We start from the raw sequence: 21,968 nt of genomic DNA, 5'->3' as shown, positions 1-21,968 counted from the left end.
AGCAAGGAATGACATATTCAGAAAACAAGAGGATTGATATGTAATCATGAAGTGAGTTAGGAGATAAGAATTCTTGGAACGCAAGAAACAAAATTCAGAAATCAAACAAAGCCACAAACAAAGAATTCAAGTCATATTTGCACAATGCTTGTTCATTAAGCCCAAGAAGCGTCATACCCAAAAGAATGATTAAAGGACTTAGTTTGAAAGCAAAAAGAAAAGTTAGTTGGTTAATTCGATTTAGAAGTTAGAGAACCGGTTCAAAGATTATTGGTATGACGGTTATTGGCTCAATCAAAAGAAATGCACAAAGTATGGAAAATAAGCATACTTGCATTCATGAGGAAGATGCAGTCATTGATGATAAAATATAAATTTGAATAAAGCAAACAATAGGAAAACAAATCATCAACAATGTCATGGTCACTAAGTTTGCAATAATTGGTGTTGAAAGAGTGAAATATGCACTAGTGTAACCCAAACCAAGTTGAAAACCATTTTGAATTAAAAAAGGGTTACACTGGTGGAATGCACCAAATATTGCAAGTGAATAAACCATATTCACGAAAATGCAAGTTAAGATCAAATGGTGAAATCGGTACGAGTTAAAAGGCATTTGATTTAACTTGAAAAGTAGAAACACATGAAGGTTTAAATAGCTGAGTTACGCAAGGGATTGCGTGACATAGAGATCTGACAAACAATTCCTTAAACTAACCATGTCAATGCATATCACGGGAAACAAAATAGAAATGGAAATGCTAACCACAATATCCTAAGGATTGAACTTGGTGTAAGTCAAGTAAATCTCAAATTCAAAGGTGTCAAGTTCAATTCTAGGTGGCAAGTTAGGAACAAAATAATTTTCTAGAAATTTGGGCAGCATTCTGGCAGTGATTCGAGTGTTCCCGGATAGCAAAAAGCAGCAAAAATCACATACGAATCCAAGAATTACATCAAACATGATAAAAGTATGGATTGCATATGCACAGGCAGCATCACACACAATTCACACAATTGAAGCTCAGCAAGGTAGCAGTGAAAAAGCAGCATGGCAGTATCATAGTTGCACAGAGCATCATACTAACATCACTCAGCAAATAAGCAGTATTGAGTAAGTAAACACGAACGGAGCACTTATCAGGCCTAGAATCTTCTAACCACAACCTAACTATCTAACAGCACACATTTCTATCTAACCTAACAAACAGAATTAAACAGTAATCTAACAAAAATTAATAAACAGAATTAATAAAAGAAAGTAAAGAACAGAGCAGAAGGCAGGGGGAAAACCTGACAGGGTAGCAGAAAAATAGAATTGGAGAAATGGTAAGAGGAGGAGGAAAGCAGCGCCGCCCAGTAGTGGTGGCGGTTCGGTGGTCGCGGTGGCACAGATGAGCAGAGGCGCAACGGGGCAGGGTACAAGGTAGAGCGAGGATGAGGTTCAGCTCCTCTCTGTGGAAGCAACGAGACTGAGGGGGTGAAAAATGAAGGACACTGGGTTGGTGGTGGGTCGAGGGTTCACTGGCGACAATGGTGGGTCGCGGCGGTGCTTGGCAGAGGTAGAAGGAGATTGGAGGCAGGGAGAATGGAGATAAAGGTGAGAGGAGAGAGGACGGAGAAGAGAATAGGGAAGAGAAGAAAGGAGGGGTTGTAGTGGCGCTGCAGCGGTGGATCGCCGGACGGTGGTGGTTGCGGTGGTTTAGGGGGTTGAAGGAGAGGAGAAGGTGAATGAGACGTTGGAAGAGAGGGATGAGGAAAGACGCGATTGGTGAGGGTTCTCGCGTCCTTTGGGTTATGTTTTTAATTCCATGCGTACGCGTCCTGGACGCGTCCGCGTGGGTGGAGCGAAGGGGAATTGGCGCAGAAGCGCCAGGTGCACTTAAGCATGGATGGAGGGAGCGCGCGTTGACGCGTACGCGTAATGTATGCGTCCGCGTGGATAGTAGCTTGCGCAAGAAGCTCAACGCTCGTGCCATGTTTGCGTAACTCTCTGGAATCGATTATGGGGCTGCATTCACTTATCAACGCGTGTGCGTACAGTGTGCGCACGCGTCCCTATTCTCCCTTTTTTTTTCAGAAACACTAGAAACAGCTCAAAGTTCTCCTAACCTTCCCTATGACTCAGAAACCAGCCAAAATGCAAAATTACCCATATTTTTGGATTTTTGAGGATTTTTGAAACAATTTGAGGAAACTTGCAATCCAAGAAAAAACTCAAATTCAAAGAATCATCCCTATTCAAGGCATAAAATGTATAAACAACCTAGCAAGCAAAACAAAATATGCAAAGGAGTAAACAAACTACTTACAATGGAACTCAATTCATTTATTCATTATATCTACAAGAGAATGGAAAGAATTTACCACGGTGGGGTGTCTCCCACCAAGCACTTTTGGTTTGAGTCCTTAAGTTGGACATTTGGAAAGATCCTTGTCATGGTGGCTTATGCTTGTATTCATCCTTAAACCTCCAAGAACGCTTGCTTCTCAAATAGTTGTCAGAATTTCCAACCATTTTCACCAATCTTGAGGGTAGTTCTTCCCAAGATATGAGCTCCCATAATTGGTCTTCATGTGGCGATCCGGGATCCCATATCTTGTTCTCATACCCATCTTTAATTTGATCATGGTAGTCCTCTCCGAGTGGTAGAGAAGCTGAATTCTCATGAAGGCACCAAACGATCCTCCTAGACCCATTCAATTGAGCATTACACCAATCCATGCTCCTCAATTTCGAGCTTCCAACCATAATGAGCCTAGACTTATAACACCAACCACTAAACATCCTCCTCTTATGCTTAATTCCACAAAGTGCCCTAATTTGGCCATCTGTTTCAAGCAAACCAAATTCAAGTGGGATAATAAAGCTAAGAGTTATAAGTTTTACCCACTCAAATGAAGGATTAGATGACAACCTAGGTGGAGGGATTCCCAACAGTCTTGATAAAGCGCATTCCACTCCCGTCCATCCGCTTCTAGAGGCGTCCACCACTAGGCAAGGTTCTTCAAGCTCTACCTCTTGCCAAGCTTCCTCAAGTTCACATTATTCTTCACCAAATTCTTCTATCTCTTTCCCATCACTCAAATCATAAATGGGAGGGTTAGTGAAGTCTACCTCATCATTAATTTCAAGCATAGTGGGGAAGGAATTATCATGCTCAAAAGGATCATATGTTGATGCGGAATTGGTGCACGAAATTGTAATTGTTCATTCCTTGGTAACGGCGCCAAAAACTTGGTATGCACGTTCATAATCTCAGTTCTTTGTCACAATTTCGCACAACTAACCAGCAAGTACACTGGGTCGTCCAAGTAATAAACCTTACGTGAGTAAAGGTCGATCCCACGGAGATTGTCGGCTTGAAGCAAGCTATGGTCATCTTGCAAATCTCAGTCAGGCGGATTCAAATGGTTATGGAGATTTGATAATTAAAATATAATTAAAATATAAAATAGGATAGAAATACTTATGTAATTCACTGGTGAGAATGTCAGATAAGCGTATGGAGATTCTTTTGTTCCTTCTGAACCTCTGCTTTCCTACTGCTTTCATCCAATCATTCATACTCCTTTCCATGGCAAGCTGTATATTAGGCATCACTGTTGTCAATGGCTACATCCCGTCCTCTCAGTGAAAATGGTCCAAATGTGCTGTCACCGCACAACTAATCATCTGTCGGTTCTCGATCATGCTAGAATAGGATTCAGTAATCCTTTTGCGTCTGTCACTACGCACAGCACTTGCGAGTTTGAAGCTCGTCACAGCCATCCCTTCCCAGATCCTACTTGGAATACCACAGACAAGTTTTAGACTTTCTGGATCTCAAGAATGGCCGCCAATAATTCTAGCCTATACCACGAAGACTCTAATCGCAGATCAGGAGGCTAAGAGATATGCATTCAAGCTTGCTTTCATGTAGAACGGAAGTGTTTGTCAGGCACGCGTTCATAAGTGAGAATGGTGATGAGCGTCACATAATCATCACATTCATCATGTTCTTGTGTGTGAATGAATATCTTAGAGAAGAAATAGGCTTGAGTTGAATAGAAAAACAATAGTACTTTGCATTAATTCATGAGGAACAGCAGAGCTCCACACCTTAATCTATGGTGTGTAGAAACTCTACCATTGAAAATACATAAGAACAAGGTCCAGGCATGGCCGAATGGCCAGCCCCCTAAACGTGATCTCCGAATCCAAAATTAGTCAAAGACTAACCAGAGATGTAAATACAATAGTAAAAAGTCCTATTTATACTAAACTAGTTACTAGGATTTACAGAAATGAGTAAATGATGCAGAAATCCACTTCCGGGCCCACTTGGTGTGTGCTTGGGCTGAGCATTGAAGCTTTCACATGTAGAGGTCTTCCTTGGAGTTGAACGCTAGTTTGTAACTTGTTTTTGGCATTTAACTCTGCTTTGCAACTTGTTTCTGGCGTTAAGGGCAGAAAGCTGGCGTTAAACGCCAGTTTGCGTCATCTAACCTTGAGCAAAGTATGGACTATTATATATTTCTGAAAATCCCTGGATGTCTACTTTCTAAATCAATTGAGAGCGCACTATTTGGGTTTCTGTAGCTCCAAAAAATCTACTTTGAGTGCAGGGAGGTCAGAATCCAACAGCATCTGCAGTCCTTCTTCAGCCTCTGAATCAGATTTTTGCTCAAGTCCTTCAATTTCAGTCAGAAAATACCTGAAATCACAGAAAAATATACAAACTCCTAGTAAAGTCCAGAAATGTGATTTTTAATTAAAAACTAATAAAAATATACTAAAAACTATGTAAAAATAATGCCAAAAAGCGTATAAATTATCCGCTCATCACAACACCAAACTTAAATTGTTGCTTGTCCCCAAGCAACTGAAAATCAAATAGGATAAAAAGAAGATAATATACTATAAATTCCAAATATCAATGAAACTTAGCTCCAATTAGATGAGCGGGACTAGTAGCTTTTTGCCTCTGAACAGTTTTGGCATCTCACTTTATCCTTTGAAGTTCAGAATGATTGGCATCTATGGGAACTCAGAATTCAGATAGTGTTATTGATTCTCCTAGTTCAATATGTTGATTCTTGAACACAGCTACTTTATGAGTCTTGGCCGTGGCCCTAAGTACTTTGTTTTCCAGTATTACCACCGAATACATAAATGCCACACACACATAATTGGGTGAACCTTTTCAGATTGTGACTCAGCTTTGCTAAAGTCCCCAATTAGAGGTGTCCAGGGTTCTTAAGCACACTCTGTTTTTGCTTTGGACCTCGACTTTAACCGCTCAATCTCAAGCTTTTCACTTGACACCTTCACGCCACAAGCACATGGTTAGGGACAGCTTGGTTTAGCCGCTTAGGCCAGGATTTTATTCCTTTGGGCCCTCCTATCCACTGATGCTCAAAGCCTTGGATCCTTTTTATTACCCTTGCCTTTTAGTTTTAAGGGCTATTGACTTTTTCTGCTTGCTTCTTTTTTTTCTTTTTCTTTCTTTTTTTCGCCTTCTTTTTTTTTTCGCAAGCTTTTCTCTATTCACTGCTTTTTCTTGCTTCAAGAATCATTTTTATGATTTTTCAGATCATCAAATAACATTTCTCCTTTTTCATCATTCTTTCAAGAGCCAACAATTTTAACATTCATAGACAACAAATTCAAAAGACATATGCACTGTTCAAGCATTCATTCAGAAAACGAAAAGTATTGTCACCACATCAAAATAATTAAACTAATTTCAAGGGTGAATTCAAAACCATGTACTTCTTGTTCTTTTATTTTTAGAACATTTTTCAATTAAGATAGGTGATGGATTCATAGGACATTCATAGCTTTAAGACATAGACACTTAAAAACTAATGATCATATAGTAAAGACACAAACATAAATAAAACATAAGGCTCAAGAACCAAAAAACAGGAAAATAAGAACAAGGAGATTAAGGAACGGGTCCACCTTAGTGAGGGTGGCGTCTTCCTCTTCTTGAAGAACCAATGGTGCTCTTGAGCTCCTCTATGTCTCTTCCTTGTCTTTGTTGCTCCTCCCTCATAGCTCTTTGATCTTCTCTAATCTCATGGGGAATGATGGACTGCTCTTGGTGTTCCATCCTTAGTTGTTCCATGTTGGAACTTAATTCTCCTAGGGAGGTGTTGATTTGCTCCCAATAGTTTTATGGAGGGAAGTTCATCCCTTGAGGCATTTCAGGGATTTTATGGTGAGGAATTTCCTCATGCTCTTGTTGAGGTCCATGATCTCTCGATTGCTCCATCCTTTTCTTAGTGATAGGCTTGTCCTCATCAATGAGGAAAGGCTAACCTTGCCAAAGTGAATGACTTGTCAGCCACCTTGTAGAGTTCTTGAGGTATAATCTCATGAACTTCCACTTCCTCCCCAATCATGATACTATGGATCATGATGGCCCGGTCTACAGTAACTTCAGACCGGTTGCTAGTAGGAATAATTGAGCGTTGAATGAACTCCAACCATCCTCTAGCTACAGGCTTAAGGTCCGATCTTCTCAATTGAACCGGCTTGCCTCTTGAGTCAACTTTCCATTGAGCTCCTTCCACACATATGTCCATGAGGACTTGGTCCAACCTTTGATCAAAGTTGACCCTTCTAGTGTAGGGGCGTGCGTTTTCTTGCATCATTGGCAAGTTGAACGCCAACCTTACATTTTTCGGACTGAAATCTAAGTATTTCCTCCGAACCATTGTAAGCCAATTCTTTGGATTCAGGTTCCTACTTTAATTATGGTTCCTAGTGATCCATGCGTTTGCATTGAACTCTTGAACCATTAAGATCCTGACTTGTTGAATAGGATTAGAGAGAACTTCCCATCCTCTTCTTCTAATCTCTTGTCGGATCTCCGGATATTCGCTCTTTTTGAGCTTAAAAGGAACCTCAGGGATCACCTTTTTCTTGGCCACAACTTTATAGAAGTGGTCTTGATGGACCTTTGAGATGAATCTCTCCATCTCTCATGACTCAGAGGTGGAAGCAATTGCCTTCCCTTTCCTCTTTCTTGAGGTTTCTCTGGCCTTAGGTGCCATTAATGGTTATGGAAAAACAAAAAGCAATGCTTTTACCACACCAAACTTAAAAGCTTTGCTCGTCCCTGAGCAAAAGAAGAAAGGAAGTAGTAGAAGAAGAAAAAAATGGAGGAGATGGAGGGAGAAGGTGTATTCGGCCAAGGGGGGAAGTGGTGGTTGTAATGTGTGAAAATGGAGTAGTGTTGAGGGGTTTATATAGGGGTGGGGTGGAGGGTAGGTTTCGGCCATTAGGGTTGGGTTTGGGAGGGAAAAGAATTTGAATGTTGGAGGAAGGTAGGGTTTATGGGGAAGAGTGGATGGATGTGAGTGGTTAAGGGTATTTAGGGAAGAGGTATGGAGGTGATTGGTGAAGGGTATTTAGGAAAGAGAGGTATGAAAAGGTGTGAAGAGGAGAGAAGAAGAGGTGGGTTAGGTGGGGATCCTGTGGGATCCACAGATCCAGAGGGGTCAAGGACTTAGCATCCCTGCTCCATTTAGGCGTGCAAACGCCCTTAGAATGCATGTCTGGTGTTAAACGCCAGCTTGCTGCTTGTTTCTGGCATTTAACGCCAATTCCATGCTCTGTTTCTGGCGTTAAACACCAGTCTGGTGCTTGTTTCTGGCGTTTAACACCAGCTTGATGCTTCTTTCTGGCGTTAAACGCCAGTTTGATGCTTCTTACTAGCGTTTAAACGCCAGTAAGCTCTTCCTCCAGGGTGAGCTATTTTTAATGCTATTTTTTATTCTGTTTTTGATTTTTCAGTAGTTTTTGTGACTTCACATGATCATCAACCTAAAGAAAACATAAAATAGCAATGGAAAATAAATAGATATAATTAAATAACATTGGGTTGCCTCCCAACAAGCGCTTCTTTAATGTCAATAGCTTGACAGTGAGCTCTCATGGAGCCTCACAGATGTTCAGAGCATTGTTGGGACCTCTCAACACCAAACTTAGAGTTTGAATGTGGGGGTTCAACACTAAACTTAGAGTTTGGTTGTGGCCTCCCAACACCAAACTTAGAGTTTGATTGTGAGGGCTTTGGTTGACTCTGCAGTGAGAGAAGCTCTTCATGCTTCCTCTCCATGGTTACAGAAGGAAAACCTTAAGTCTTAAATACAAGGTAGTCCTCATTCAGTTGAAGGACTAACTCTCCTTTGTCCACATCAATCGCAGCTTTTGCTGTGGCTAGGAAGGATCTTCCAAAGATGATGGATTCATCCTCATCCTTCCCAATGTCTAGGATTATGAAATCAGTAGGGATGTAAAGGCCTTCAACCTTTACTAACAAGTCCTCTACTAATCCATAAGCCTATTTCATTGATTTGTCTGCCATCTCTAATGAGATTATTGCAGCTTGTACCTCATATATTCCCAGTTTCTCTATTACAGAGAGTGTCATGAGGTTTATCCCTGACCTAAGGTCACACAGAGCCTTCTCAAAGGTTATGGTGCCTATGGTACAATGTATGAAGAACTTTCCGGGATTTGGTTTCTTCTGAGGCAATGTCTGCCTTATCAATGCACTTAGTTCATTGGTGAACAAGGGGGGTTCATCCTCCCAAGTCTCATTTCCAAATCAACTGGCATTCAACTTCATGATTGCTCCTAGATACTTAGCAACTTGCTCTGCAATGGTGTCTTCATCCTCTTCAGAGGAAGAGTATTCATCAGAGCTCATAAATGGCAGAAGGAGGTCCAATGGAATCTCTAGGGTCTCTATATGAGCCTCAGATTCCTTTGGTTCCTCAAAAGAGAACTCCTTTCTGTCCAGAGGACGTCCCAAGAGGTCTTCCTCACTGGGATTCACGTCCTCCTCCTCCTCTGGGCATTCGGCCACACCAAGTAAGGTTATGGCCTTGCACTCTCTCTTGGGATTTTCTTCTGTATTGCTTGGGAGAGTACTGGGAGGAGTTTCAGTAATCTTCTTACTCAGCTGACCCACCTGTGCCTCCAAATTTATAATGAAGGACCTTGTTTCATTCATGAAACTTAGTGTGGTTTTGGATAGATCAGAGACTATGGTTGCCAGGCCAGAATGGCTCTGTTCAGAATTCTCTGTCTGTTGCTGAGAAGATGATGGAAAAGGCTTGCTATTGCTAAACCTATTTCTTCCACCATTATTATTGAAGCCTTGTTGAGGCTTCTGTTGATCCTTCCATGAGAGATTAGGATGATTTCTCCATGAAGGATTATAGGTATTTCCATAGGGTTCTCTCATGTAATTCACCTCTGCTATTGCAGGGTTCTCAGGATCATAAGCTTCTTCTTTAGAAGATGCTTCTTTAGTACTGTTGGATGCAACTTGCAATCCATTCAGACTCTGAGAAATCATATTGACTTGCTGAGTCAATATTTTGTTCTAAGCCAATATGGCATTCAGAGTATCAATTTCAAGAACTCCCTTCTTCTGAGGCGTCCCATTGTTCACATGATTCCTCTCAGAGGTGTACATGAACTGGTTATTTGCAACCATTTTAATGAGTTCCTGAGCTTCTACAGGAGTTTTCACGTGAAGAGATCCTCCTGCAGAATGGTCCAATGACATTTTTGACAACTCAGACAGACCATCATAGAATATAATTATGATGCTCCATTCTGGAAGCATGTCAGTAGGACACCTTTTGATCAGTTGCTTATATCTTTCCCAAGCTTCATAAAGGGACTCTCCTTCCTTTTGTCTGAAGGTTTGGATTTTCACTCTAAGCTTGCTCATTTTTTGAGGAGGAAAGAATTTGGCCAGGAAAGCACTGACCAGCTTATCCCAAGAGTTCAGGCTTTTCTTAGGTTGTGAATCCAACCATGTTCTAGCTCTGTCTCTTACAGCAAAAGGGAAAAGCATAAGCCTGTAGACCTCGGGATCAACTCCATTGGTCTTGACAGTGTCATAGATTTGCAAGAATTCAGCTAAAAACTGATGAGGATCTTCCATTGGAAGTCCATGAAACTTGTAATTCTGCTGCATTAGAGAAACCAATTGAGGCTTAAGCTCAAAATTGTTTGCTCCAATTGCAGGAATTAAGATGCTTCTTCCATAGAAGTTAGAAGAAGGTGCAATAAAGTCACCAAGCATCTTCCTTGCATCTCCACCATTGTTATTAGGTTCGGCCATGTCTCCTTCTTTTTCGAAAATTTTTGTCAGATCCTCTCCAGAGGGTTGTGCTTTAGCTTCCCTTAGCTTCCTCTTCAGAGTCCTTTCAGGTTCAGGATCAGCTTCAACAAGAATGTTCTTATCCCTGTTCCTGCTCATATGAAAAAGAAGAGAACAGAAAAGAAGAGGAATTCTCTATGTCACAGTATAGAGATTCCTTTATGTGAGTAGAAGAAGAGAAGAATAGAAGAAGGAGAAGAGAAGAACTCGAACACAGAGGAGAAGAATGGGTTCGAATTTTTGAATGGAAGAGGGGTGTTAGTAGATAATTAAATAAATAGAAAGAGATGAGAGGGGAAAGAATTCAAAAATTAAATAAAATAAATAAATAAAAAAATTTTTGTTTTTATTTTGACTATTAGTAATAATTCGAAATTTAAAAAGAAAAATAAAATTAAATTAAATTATAATTTAAAACAAATAGTTAATTAAAAAGGAATTTGAAAAAGTGGGGAAGAGTTTTCAAAAATTAGAGAGAGAAAATTAGTTAGGTGATTTTGAAAAAGATATGATTGAAACAGAAAATTTTTAAAATAAAAAATTCAAGTAGTTAATTGAAAAAGATTTGAAGATCAATTTTGAAAAGATAAGAAGTTAGAAAAGATTTTGAAATTAAGTTTTGAGAAAATATGAAAAAAAATGAGAAAGATTTTATTTTTGAAAAGGTTTGAAAAAGATAGAATTTTTAAATTGAAAATTTGACTTGACTAATAAGAAACAACTAGATTTTAAAAATTTTGAAAATGTTAACTCAAATATTCAAATTTTATGAGAAGAATAAGGGAAAGATATTTTTTTTATTTTTGAATTTTTAATGAAGAGAGAGAAAAACACCAAATTGGAACAAAACATAAAAATTATGAATCAAAACAACTAATGCATGCAAGAACACTTTGAATGTCAAGATGAACACCAAGAACACTTTGAATGTCAAGATGAACATCAAGAACATGTTTTTGAAAATTTTTAAAAAAGAAAAACATGCAAGACACCAAACTTAAAAATTTTTAATGTTGAGACACTAACAAATTGAAAATGCATATGAGAAACAAGAAAAGATGCACAACAAGAAAATGCAAAGATCAAACAAAGAAGATCATCAAGAACAACTTGAAGATCATGAAGAACATATGATGAATTTTCAAAAATTAAGAAAAAATTACAAACATGCAATGGACACCAAACTTAAAACTTGACACTAGATTCAAACAAGAAACACAAAATATTTTTGTTTTTATGATTTTGTAAATTTTTTTGGTATTTTTTTTTCGAAAATTATTTTGGGAAGAAAATAAGGATTTCAAAATTTCTAATGAGAATTCTAGGAATCATGCAATGTTAGTCTAAAACTCCGGTCCAGGAATTAGACATGGCTTACTAGCCAGCCAAGCTTTCAGTGAAAGCTCCGGTCCAAAATACTAGACATGGCCAATGGCCAGCCAAGCTTTAGCAGATCATTACATACAAAAGCTAAATTGCTGAGAAAGACAAAGAAGCTCTTCTCTAAAGATAGTTGAAACCTCGGTCCAAAGGATTAGACATGGCTTTACAGCCAGCCAGACTTTAACAGATCATCATGAAAATCTAGAATTCATTCTTAAAAATTCTGAAGCCATAGAATGATTTATTTATTTTATAAAAATATTTTTTTTTGAAAATAAAAACAAAAACAAAAAGCTTAAAATTAAAATAAAATTACCTAATATGAGCAACAAGATGAACCGTCAGTTGTCCAAACTCGAACAATCCCCGGCAACGGCGCCAAAAACTTGGTGCACGAAATCGTGATCGTTCATTCCTTGGTAACGGCGCCAAAAAATTGGTACGCACGTTCATAATCTCAGTTCTTTGTCACAATTTCGCACAACTAACCAGCAAGTGCACTGGGTCGTCCAAGTAATAAACCTTACATGAGTAAGGGTCGATCCCACGGAGATTGTCGGCTTGAAGCAAGCTATGGTCATCTTGCAAATCTCAGTCAGGAGGATTCAAATGGTTATGGAGATTTGATAATTAAAATATAAAATAGGATAGAAATACTTATGTAATTTATTGGTGAGAATGTCAGATAAGCGTATGGAGATTCTTTTGTTCCTTCTGAACCTCTTCTTTCCTACTGCTTTCATCCAATCATTCATACTCCTTTCCATGACAAGCTGTATATTGGGCATCACTGTTGTCAATGGCTACATCCCGTCCTCTCAGTGAAAATAGTCCAAATGTGCTGTCACCGCACAACTAATCATCTGTCGGTTCTCGATCATGCTAGAATAGGATTCAGTAATCCTTTTGCGTCTGTCACTACGCACAGCACTTGCGAGTTTGAAGCTTGCCACAGCCATCCCTTCCCAGATCCTACTTGGAATACCACAGACAAGGTTTAGACTTTCCGGATCTCAAGAATGGCCACCAATAATTCTAGCCTATACCACGAAGACTCTGATCGTAGATCAGAAGGCTAAGAGATATGCATTCAAGCTTGCTTTCATGTAGAACGGAAGTGTTTGTCAGGCACGCGTTCATAAGTGAGAATGGTGATGAGTGTCACATAATCATCACATTTATCATGTTCTTGTGTGCGAATGAATAGCTTAGAGAAGAAATAGGCTTGAGTTGAATAGAAAAATAATAGTACTTTGCATTAATTCATGAGGAACAGCAGAGCTCCACACCTTAATCTATGGTGTGTAGAAACTCTACCGTTGAAAATACATAAGAACAAGGTCCAGGCATGGCCAAATGGCCAGCCCCCTAAACGTGATCTCCGAAACCAAAATTAGTCAAAGACTAACCAAAGATGTAAATACAATAGTAAAAAGTCCTATTTATACTAAACTAGTTACTAGGGTTTACAGAAATGAGTAAATGATGCAGAAATCCACTTCCGGGCCCACTTGGTGTATGCTTGGGCTGAACATTGAAGCTTTCACATGTAGAGGTCTTCCTTGGAGTTGAACACCAGTTTGTAACTTGTTTCTGGTGTTTAACTCTGCTTTGCAACTTGTTTCTGGCGTTTAACGCCAGAATAGGGCAGAAAGCTGGCGTTAAAAGCCAGTTTGAGTCATCTAAACTTGAGAAAAGTATGGACTATTATATATTGCTGGAAAGCCCTGGATGTCTACTTTCCAACTCAATTGAGAGCGCACCATTTGGGTTTCTGTAGCTCTAGAAAATCCACTTTGAGTGCAGGGAGGTCAGAATCCAATAGCATCTGCAGTCCTTCTTCAGCCTCTGAATCATATTTTTGCTCAAGTCCTTCAATTTCAGTCAAAAAATACCTGAAATCACAGAAAAAAACACAAACTCCTGGTAAAGTCCAGAAATGTGATTTTTAATTAAAAACTAATAAAAATATACTAAAAACTAATCAAATCATACTAAAAACTATGTAAAAACAATGCCAAAAAGCGTATAAATTATCCGCTCATCAGGAATCATCATAGATAGGAGGGCTTGTTGCTTGGAACACTTCTTCCAATTTTTTACTCACAATGTGCCATGGAGGTTGCACATCCTCCCCAATATTGCTTTCCAATCCAATGGGAGAAGACTCAACAAGATCATTAAGGGGATTGATCAATGTGGATAAAAAATTACTAATGATGGAATCTATTTCTTGATCAATGTACCTCAACTCTCTATCCACTTCCTTAACATCATTCTCCTCTTTAACATCCCTTCCAAACTCCGTAGAAGAAGGCTCTTCAACGGGATTCCTCTATGTACTCAACATATCCTAAGTACCCAACCACTACTTCCTTTTGTTCAATAATATCTACCTTCTCCTCTTGTTGCACTTCTTGCTTTAACTCCTCTTCTTCCCCTTGAAGCTCCAAATTCACTTCTTCACTAAGCTCCTTGATTGATCCTCCATATTTGTCAATGGGAGTACTTGGAATGCATGATCTTAGATGAGAGGCTATGTGGTTAATGGCTTCTACCATGATAGCCATCTTGGCCTCTAGCTCTTTAAACTCATTTTCCATCCCCTCTTGTTGCCCTTGGACATTAGAGTCAAGATCTCTTAGTTCTTGCGTGAGGGTTCCATTGGGGGGCGATGGTGGAAGAGAGGGTTCATTGTTTGAGGAAAAGGTATTGTAGTTGGAAGGTGGTTCATATTGGTGAAAGTCTTGAGGTAGTGTATGAGAAAATTGTGGTTCTTAGGGGTATTGGTGTTGGAGTGGTGGTGGCTCTAAATATGGATTAGGGTCATATAGAGGTGGATGGTGGTAGGAGGCTAGTGAGTATGGTCGTTGAGGGCTATGTTGAGGAGGGGGTTCATATGCATATGATGGTTGTGGTTGACAATCACAATAAGAGTCATCACATACATTAGATTGGTATGCATTTGGATTTGGATTGTACCCATAAGAATCCGAAGAGTGGTCATGTTGGGGTAGCGCTTGAACGGCTTGGATGGCATAAAATACTTTTTGGTCCTTGCGCATCTCCGTGAGGAGAGTAGTCATGTCCCCAAGCACTCTTATCAAACTCGATTCGGAAGGAGGTTGTTGCCAAGAAGGTTGTCCATAAGCTTGGGGCTCCTCCATCCTTTAATTTCCAAATCCTTGATGCACATCATCATTAAAGCTTCTATTTCCTACAACATAGTTTGAACCAAACTCATTGCCAAAGTGATGAGAATTCATGGTGATAAGAGAAAGCAAAAACAAATTCTAACAAGAGACAAAGAAAACCAAATCCTAGAACTAGCAAAAATTAACAAACAAACCAAAAATCAATCTATTCACAATATATACAATAGCCAATAACATAGCACCATTGTAACTCCCCGACAACGGTGCCATTTTGATGTGTGAGAATTAGTTGATGGTATAGAATTCCACAATTGAAATCTCGTTGCAAGTATAGTTCTACACCAACAAACAATCCTCCCAATAAAAAATTTGGTTGTCACAAGTACAAACCCCAATAAAAATTAACCAAAGTATTGAAACCTCTGGTCGTCTCACAAGGAATCGCAATGAAGTGGTCAATTATTGGCTATGAAGGGACAAGGTATTTAGTTTATAAAAGTGCAAGAAATTAAATGGGCAAGAACTTAAATGACAAGAAGAGTAAATCAAGAATTAATAAAGGCAAGGTAAAGAACTCTTGGCTAGACATAGGTAATTGAGATCACCATCCTTGTCTACAAAACATGTATTGACAATTATAAGGCACCAAGCTCATTAAGTCTACTTCTATGCTTGAAGTATATCAAATGGCTTGATCAACATCAACCCACAGGTTCTAACCTAACTACTAATTAACTTAGTAGTAGACTAGAGTCAATGGTTATCAAATTAACCACTAAGGGTTCTCAAATCACCAATTCAATGAGACCCAATGACTCAAGGTCATTCAATTCCCTTAGCCTAGGCTAAAAGTAAGAAAACTACTCAATAAATAGAGAAAATATTTCATCAAACACTTGGAAGGCATAAAAGGGAAGCATAATAAATGTGCAAGAAATATGAATCTACCAACTACCAATTGCAAGAAAAGTAAATCAACAACTCAAATCATCAATAAAAGAACATCAAACATCAATTGCATTAAAAGGAATCCAAATCCAACATGAGTGTATGAACATAAAAGAGGCATAAAAGTAAAATTAACAAGAGAACTAAGAGGATTAGAGTGTAGAAACAAGAAATTATGAAGGAAACAAAATGAAATCAAGTAATCAAATCTAGATCCAAGAGAAATTAACCTAATCCTAACCTAATTCTAGAGAGAAGAGGGAGCTTCTCTCTCTAGAAAATTAACTAAAGGCTCATCATGACTAACTAAGTGCTCCCCTTTTCTCAAGCTTGAATTCTGCATGAAATACCCTCAGAAACGAGTTGGAATTGGACCTGGGCAACTCAGAAATTGCCCCCAGCGATTTCACTTTAAGTGGGCCACGTGCGAACATCGACGCGTACGCGTGCTTGACATGTGCGCGTCGTTGGCAAAAACTCTACTCACGCGTACGCGTGTATGACGCGTGCGCGTGACCCTCAATTCTCCATTTTGCTCATTTCTTCATGAATTCTCCACTTGCATGCTTTTCTCTTCATTTCTTCCATCCAATACTTGCCTTATAATCCTGAAATCACTCAACAAACACATCAAGGCATCGAATGGAATTAAAGTGAATTAAAATCACCAAATTAAGGGCCTAAAAAGCATGTTTTTACACTTAAGCACAAATTACGGGAGAATTACAAAACCATGCTATTTCATTGAATAAATGTGGAAAAAGGTGATAAAATTCCCTAAAATAAGCACAAGATAAACCACAAAATTGGGGTTTATCACAAAGCTATCACTTCAAACCCTCGTGCAGAAAGGTCTGAATGGTAAAAAAAAGACAATTGCATAGATTACGGTGTTTAGGAGGAGTCATACAATAAGGTGTCGAAGTTACTGCAATCACTGCAGAGTTGTTGTCCCGGAATAATATGTGAGTTAAGCGCCATACCATACTATGATGAGCACCTTGAGGTGGGTGACTGTAGCATCTTTGATAAAGTATTCTGGGCCTTCTTCGCCTGTGTGGAGGATTTTAAGCATTGCAATTCATTCGTCTCTATCGACAACACACATCTGTACGGTAAATATGGTAGTGTTTTTCTTATTGCAGTGGCATAAAATAGTAACAGTAATATACTTCCTATTGCATTTGCAATTGTTGAGTTTGAGACCACGGAGCTCTAGTCTTTCTTCTTCACTAATTTGAGACGACATATGACCCTACAAGAAGGCCTGTTGATTATTTCTGATAGATCCAAGGTGATCAAGGCTGCATTGAGAGCCGACAATAGTGGTCGGCAGCAACCTAGAACGTTCCATGCTTATATGTTCCATCGGAGGACTCTCTGCTCGTGTTGGTCCCTACTTTGTTGCGCTATACATATCAACTTGTGGATTTGCAAGAATAACAATGCTTCAATTTATTGAACGTCATATTGAATTACATAAACGAAGAAGAAAAAAACCATATGTAACAGTTATCTCGCAGCCATGGGGTACATATAAACCTGTCGCTCAGGTGGACACCACTAGAAAGATCACTGGTATATCCAAGAGACTAGTAGCAGAGTGCATCCTGTGATGTCTATGGTGGCTCGATGTGTTGCACTGCATAGGGAGTGGTATGTCCATGCAAGCACCGCCAATCCCCAAGATAGAGCACGGAACCTCTGAAAGTCCTCAAGCAGTGGCAGCCACTGGAGATGGACCTGATTGGTTGACTTTTCAGTCATCAAGTAACCTCCAATCATCAGTAGTATGTAACACCTCATGCTGTCGGAGGGTGTCATAATCATGGGTATCGGGCATCTACCGGAGTCGCTCCCGAAGCCATGTCAACTTGAGGGAGAGAGACTCCTTCCTCTTTGCACCCTGCTGCTGAATGATAGGAGGCCTAGCACCAAGTAGCCACTCCACCAACTCGCAGGTCTCGGTCCCATACCATGTGCAAAAATTTCGGAAACACCCAGTAACTGCCTCTCCAAGTGTGCATAACCCAAGTGGTACGCAATGTCCTGCAAGGTAATGGTGCACTCACCCCATGGCAGGTGGAAAGCGTGGGTCTCTAAACACCATCACTCTACAAATGCCATGTTCAAGAAGTTGTCAAACACGAAATTCCTGAGTGGCAGCGTGTCGCAGAAGCCAACCTCCCTCAAGTAGGAGACAATGATGTCCAGTGGTGTAAGTGTATGACTTACTCACCTCGAGAAAAGCAGCCGAGGCCTCTAATAAAAAACACCTGGATAAAAAATCTATAAAGCTATAACGCTATCAAAGTTAACAAAATTAATAAACATATAAACGTTAACATAATAATTTAACTTATAAGTAAATTAATTTAACAAAAAACTCGAAATATTTACTTAATAAATTAATTTAAATAAAAATATTTACTTAAACAATTATTAACTAAATTAATAAACAATGAATTAATATATTAATTTAAATAAAGACATTTACTTAAATAATTAATCACTATATTAATAAACATCTACTTAATAAATTAACTTAAATAAAAATATTTACTTAAATAATTAATCATTAAATTAATAAACCTCGAGTTAATATATTAATTCAAATAAAAACACTTACTTAAATAATTAATAACTAAATTAATAAACATCTAATTAATAACTTAATTTAAATAAAAACAAAATTAAATTAACATTTATCTAACAAATTAATTCACTAATTTCTAAAATCATACTCTGCGAGTTAACCCTTGCTAATAATGCATTCATCTACCTAACATATATTGTATACTAGTTCTATAAAAGTACCTTAATTATGACTACACATACATGTTCTAGTATAAAAAAAAAAAACTAACCTCAAAGTCGACTGTCTCATCAATGTGCCATATTACATTCAGTCGGTTGATGTCCGCATGACATGCATCTGCGCGCGCCTTAATAGTCGAGTAATTTGATAATATGATTAAAAAATGGTAGAAGTTGGAGAAAAGTTTAAGAAATAGATAAAATTACTTCCCAAAGGGTGCTGTAAATAAATTCTATATATAGGTCGTATCCTCGCTTATCTCGTTTACAGTATAAGTAAAATAAGAATACATGTATTTCGTTTATACTATAAACGAAATAAGACCGTTACACATTACGTATATAAATGTGATATGACCATGTCATGTATTTTTATTCATTTATGCTATAAATAAGAGATATGATGGATTTTCGTAAAAATACTACAAATTATATATTTTAATAAATAAAATATTTTTTATTTATTTTAAAAATATTCATAAATATATTATTATTTTTTATTTTTAATATATATTTTATATGCTAATATATTCTATATGCAATTATATTACATGTATAATAAATATTATCAACTCATATAAAATATATAATGAAACATAAGGGTGTAATAGGCTTTTCATAATGGAGAAGATCCTCAACAAAGATGTTTTAAGGGGGATTTATGCAAATAAATAAATTTTCTTAATCTAAAGTTATAATATCTATAGTAAAACAGTGTAATTAAATCCGATAGCAAATGTTATAGGAAAATATTCCAAAACTAATTAATACTTTCAGTGAGAAAAGGTTAAAAAAATTGGGTCAATAATTTTTAATATTTTGTATTATTATTTGATTAATATAAATATTAAATTATTTTTAATAAATAAATATTATTAATTTATATGTGTAAATTTTAAAAAATATAAATATAAATTATATTAATTTATATATATATAAATTTCGATAAATATAACAGATACAAATTATATATTTTTGTATGTAAAATATTTATAAATATACGTGTAAATATTTATTAGCCATGTAATTACTCAAAAAATATCAACTAGAATTAACTCAAACATAAAATAAATATAAACGTTATGATATCATTATGACATCTTACGTAAACTTTAATTAATGAGATGAGTGACTTAAAAAAATTATTATGATATCAATTTTTTTTTAGTTAAATTGATAAGAGAAGATATACAAATAGTTATATATTTAATATATTTTATATAATAATTTTTTTTAGAGTTATATAAATTTTTTAATATTTTTTATTTATCTTATACTATTTTTTTTTAAATTAATAAAGATTGAATTCTAATTTTTTTTATAAAAATTTTGATAATAATTTTTTTGGTGATAATTCTGATAATGTATTATAAATTTATAATATTATTTTTCTTAAAATTTGAATAATTATATCACTGAAAGATAATTAATCCGTTAAATACCAGTCAACTCCATTATTACCTACTATATTCTGGTCGATGTAATCTCTTACATCATTTCATATATAATCACCGAATTAATAATTAAGTATTCTCATGATTCATCTTTTATCTAATTTGTACATCAATTAATAATTATTATTAAAAGTTTCAACAGTAAAACAGTTTATTAAAATATAAAAAGGAATGAATTTTAAATTCTATCGAAAGTAATACGTGTCATCAATACTTTTTTATCCTCCATTTTCCCCTTATGACTATTTTTTCTTCACTTTATAAAAGAAAACACACAATACCTTACTAGAAATCAAACATACATCATCAACTCTAAATATATTACCTAGCTATAATCCATGGCTGCAAATGGAGAAGAAGTGAAGCTCTTGGGGGTTGCCGCAAGCACATTTGTTTGCAGGGTGCAGCTTGGTCTCAATTTGAAGGGAGTTGAATACAAATTTGTGGAGCAAGATCTTGAGAACAAGAGTGAAGAGCTCCTAAAATATAATCCAATTCACAAGAAGGTACCTGTGCTTGTTCATAACGAGAGACCCATAAGTGAGTCCCTTGTGATTCTTGAGTACATCGATGACACTTGGAAAGTTAATCCTTTCTTGCCTTCTGAACCTTACCAGAGAGCAATGGCTCGTTTCTGGGCCAAGTTCATAGATGACAAGGTAACTCCAATCCAAATCTCCAATTTTTTCCCCTCCAATGTGGTTCTTTTAGATCCAATCCTTGACCACAATTATGATTTACCAGTTTTTTGGAATTCTTGTAACTTTTGGTAGTTTTAGTAGGTTTCGGTTAAGATATTACCTCTTCCAAAAATTTAAACTCAGAGCAAGTTACAAATAAATCATAATGTCTTTTAATATACTCTTGACGTAAATTTTTTTTGGGTTTACGACATAGGCTTCTTTTATCTCTTCTATTTACTTTCTACTATTCTTTTGTTTTTTTAAGAATAACAAGGATAAGACTTTTCAGTTATAAAATTTCTGATACAATGCCATAAAATAATTTTTCGATAAAAAAAAATACTTGAGGTATATCTCTGAATTGTTTCAACAATTCTTTTAAATAACTTTATTTATTTTTACAAAATTGAAATATATGTTAATATGAATGATGGCTATTAGCGATGCTCCTAATTAAGAGTTAAAAAAAGACTAATAAATATTTTAAATTTGTAAAATCAGGTTTTGCTTGCATCATGGACATCTGTTTTTACAAATGATGAGAAAGAACGTGAGAAGAATATTAGAGAATCAGATGAGGCACTGAAGTTTCTTGAGGATGAGCTGAAGGGAAAGTTTTTCGGAGGAGAGGAGATTGCGTTTGTGGACATTGCTGCTGTTTATATTGCATTTTGGGTCCCTCTGATTCAAGACATTGGAGGACTGCAATTGTTGACCAATGAGAAATTTCCCAAACTTTATAATTGGAGCCAAGAATTTCTCAACCATCCAATTGTCAAAGAAACTATGCCTCCTAGAGACCCACTATTTGCCTTCTTCAAAGCTCGCTATGATAATCTAATTGCTTCGAAGTAAACTAATAATATGTAGTAAAATTCTAAGTCTTTGAAGAAAATTATATGAACTTTTTTCTGTTATTTCGGAACATCTATTGTAATCTAGGATATTTCGAAGTAGTGCATTACTAGGAACGTTGGATCAAGCAACTCTTGTATAAATTGCACTTTGCTTGATCATAAAGAGGAACTGAATCAGCAATTGGTCCTAACACCACTTCAATAGAAGTGCTCGTTTGGGCGCCATTATTTTAATAAAAAAAATTTTTTTTTTAATAAATTTTTTTTTTTATTTTTGAGCGCATTCGGCAAATTTTTAATAGTAAAAATAAAAGTACTAAAAAAATAAATAAAAAACATCTTTTTTGAAAAGCTGTAATTTACATCTTTTTTTAAAAGATTTTTTTTCTTTAAAAAAAGATGTTTTTCATGTAATAAATAAACAAAAAAGTACTTTTATATTGTTATATCAAAACATAATTGATAAATAAAAAGATCTTTTTGTATGAGATATCCA

The 21,968-nt window shown here is 36.7% G+C and overlaps 1 protein-coding gene across 1 annotated transcript; it reads left to right on the top strand.

Moving 5' to 3' along the window:
• Window positions 1-20,196: 20,196 nt before the first annotated feature.
• Window positions 20,197-21,601, top strand: LOC112743495 (probable glutathione S-transferase). Its single transcript, XM_025792715.3, has 2 exons — window positions 20,197-20,591; window positions 21,117-21,601. Exons 1-2 carry the CDS (start codon window positions 20,271-20,273, stop codon window positions 21,468-21,470), a joined length of 675 nt encoding a protein of 224 aa, XP_025648500.1. The 5' UTR covers window positions 20,197-20,270; the 3' UTR covers window positions 21,471-21,601.
• The last annotated feature ends 367 nt before the right edge of the window (window positions 21,602-21,968 follow it).

This window comes from Arachis hypogaea, chromosome 14 (assembly GCF_003086295.3).
Source record: "Arachis hypogaea cultivar Tifrunner chromosome 14, arahy.Tifrunner.gnm2.J5K5, whole genome shotgun sequence".
Taxonomy (NCBI): Eukaryota; Viridiplantae; Streptophyta; class Magnoliopsida; order Fabales; family Fabaceae; genus Arachis; species Arachis hypogaea.
Note: the sequence above shows the minus strand (reverse complement) of the source record. Positions and strands in the feature narration are given on the sequence as shown.